The 1,593-nt window shown below is 35.2% G+C and overlaps 1 protein-coding gene across 2 annotated transcripts in view; it reads left to right on the top strand.

Annotated features, from left to right (window-relative positions):
* Positions 1 to 1,593, top strand: part of U2SURP (U2 snRNP-associated SURP domain containing) — a 58,989-nt gene that overhangs the window by 33,731 nt on the left and 23,665 nt on the right. For both annotated transcript variants that reach the window (XM_008586946.1, XM_008586947.1), the window contains exons 15-16: positions 769 to 835; positions 914 to 1,077. In XM_008586946.1, the coding sequence (XP_008585168.1) occupies positions 769 to 835; positions 914 to 1,077 (231 nt within the window). The remainder of the gene's footprint in view (positions 1 to 768; positions 836 to 913; positions 1,078 to 1,593) is intronic.

The following is a 1,593-nucleotide window of genomic DNA, read 5'->3' as shown; positions in this document are numbered from 1 at the left end:
GGAGCGCCGCCGTGCTTCCCAAGTGGCGCACTATCCAGTGCGCCACCGGGCCGGCCCACAATTTCCTTTCTTTTTAAGGCTGAAAAATATTCCATTGTATGTATTTACCATATTGTTTATCTTCAGGTGTGCGTTTTAAAACTACTTTTTACTTGTTTCTTGGAATTAAAAGTATTTCCAAGAGTGGAAGTTTTGCGGTGGGATGAGTAGCCAGTTTTAGTGATTAGATTAGGATGTGCTTAGGTCAGTTTTCCATAAGATTTTGATTTAGCTAATTAAATAGCATTGTTTTAAGCGTTCTCTACTAGGAAAATACTTTTCTTGTGCTTTTCAATGGAAGTCTTTCATAAGTGAGATAGAGTTGAATAAATGAAATTGTGTATCTTCTGAATTGCTGTGATATCTAAGACACTGTGATATCTTAGCACTATTATTAAATAGCGTAAAATCACTGCTTTTGAAATTATAAGTTGGGAAAATTTCTCCATTGACAGACACAGTATCTGACATATATAAGTGTTCAATAAAAATCGTTTAAGACTCAGCAAGATGCATGCCTTCTGAGTATTAATGTCAGTCACTAAGGCAGTCTGGGCAGGGCAGGGAAGTGGGGGGATAGATAGTGGATGGCAGTAGATGAGGACTTCTCTTCAGGGATCTTTACTTTCAGTTTTATTTAGAACTCAGTAGGTTAATACTGTTTCTCATTTGTTATGTTTAATTGAAGATAGCTCTTCGTGATGTTTAATTTTTGTTTGTTTTGTTTAGATTCTTATTTGAAAACCAGACACCAGCTCATGTTTACTATAGGTGGAAGCTTTATTCTATTCTGCAGGCAAGTAGAATTAATTATGTTGTTAATTTTGATTCTGAGTTATTAGACCTTTCTAATAATTTTCTGGATATTTATTAGGGAGATTCTCCAACTAAGTGGCGGACAGAAGATTTTCGTATGTTCAAAAATGGATCTTTTTGGAGGCCACCGCCATTAAATCCATACCTGCATGGAATGTCAGAAGAACAAGAAACAGAAGCTTTTGTGGAGGAACCTAGTAAAAAGGGAGCACTTAAAGAAGAGTAAGATTTTTTTTTTCCTATTGTATGTTTAAAAAAGTCACTTCAGTGGTTGTTTTAATTGATGGTCTTACTAAATTGTTAGTCCTAAAATAAAATGGTTTTTTTAACTTGTGAGTGTTTAAAGTAGTAACATCTTTCAAAATACGCTATATAATTTTAAACGTCTTGGCAAAAATGTGTGTCCTAATAAACTTGACCTCTTTCTACTGATAAAATTTATTATGATCTATTAAATGTGGTTGATTTCTTTCTCTAGTATTGGAATACTTCAGATTCTTACAGAAATTATCTAGAGACCCTTAGAATTCTTGCCTCTGCAACATAAAGAGGAGAAATTATTGTATGGCTAGTGAGATCAGATATTGACTATGTAGAGCTTCTCCATAGAGTCTCTAGCGTGTGGTGAGCTGGGAGATGGTCACCATGGAAGCATATGTTGCTATTAGTGCTCACTCAGCACTGGTACAGTGCTTTAAGCCTGGTTTAAGAGGCAGAAACATATTCGTCTATTAAATG

Source organism: Galeopterus variegatus, unplaced genomic scaffold, assembly GCF_000696425.1.
Source record: "Galeopterus variegatus unplaced genomic scaffold, G_variegatus-3.0.2 Scaffold4183, whole genome shotgun sequence".
Taxonomy (NCBI): Eukaryota; Metazoa; Chordata; class Mammalia; order Dermoptera; family Cynocephalidae; genus Galeopterus; species Galeopterus variegatus.
Note: the sequence above shows the minus strand (reverse complement) of the source record. Positions and strands in the feature narration are given on the sequence as shown.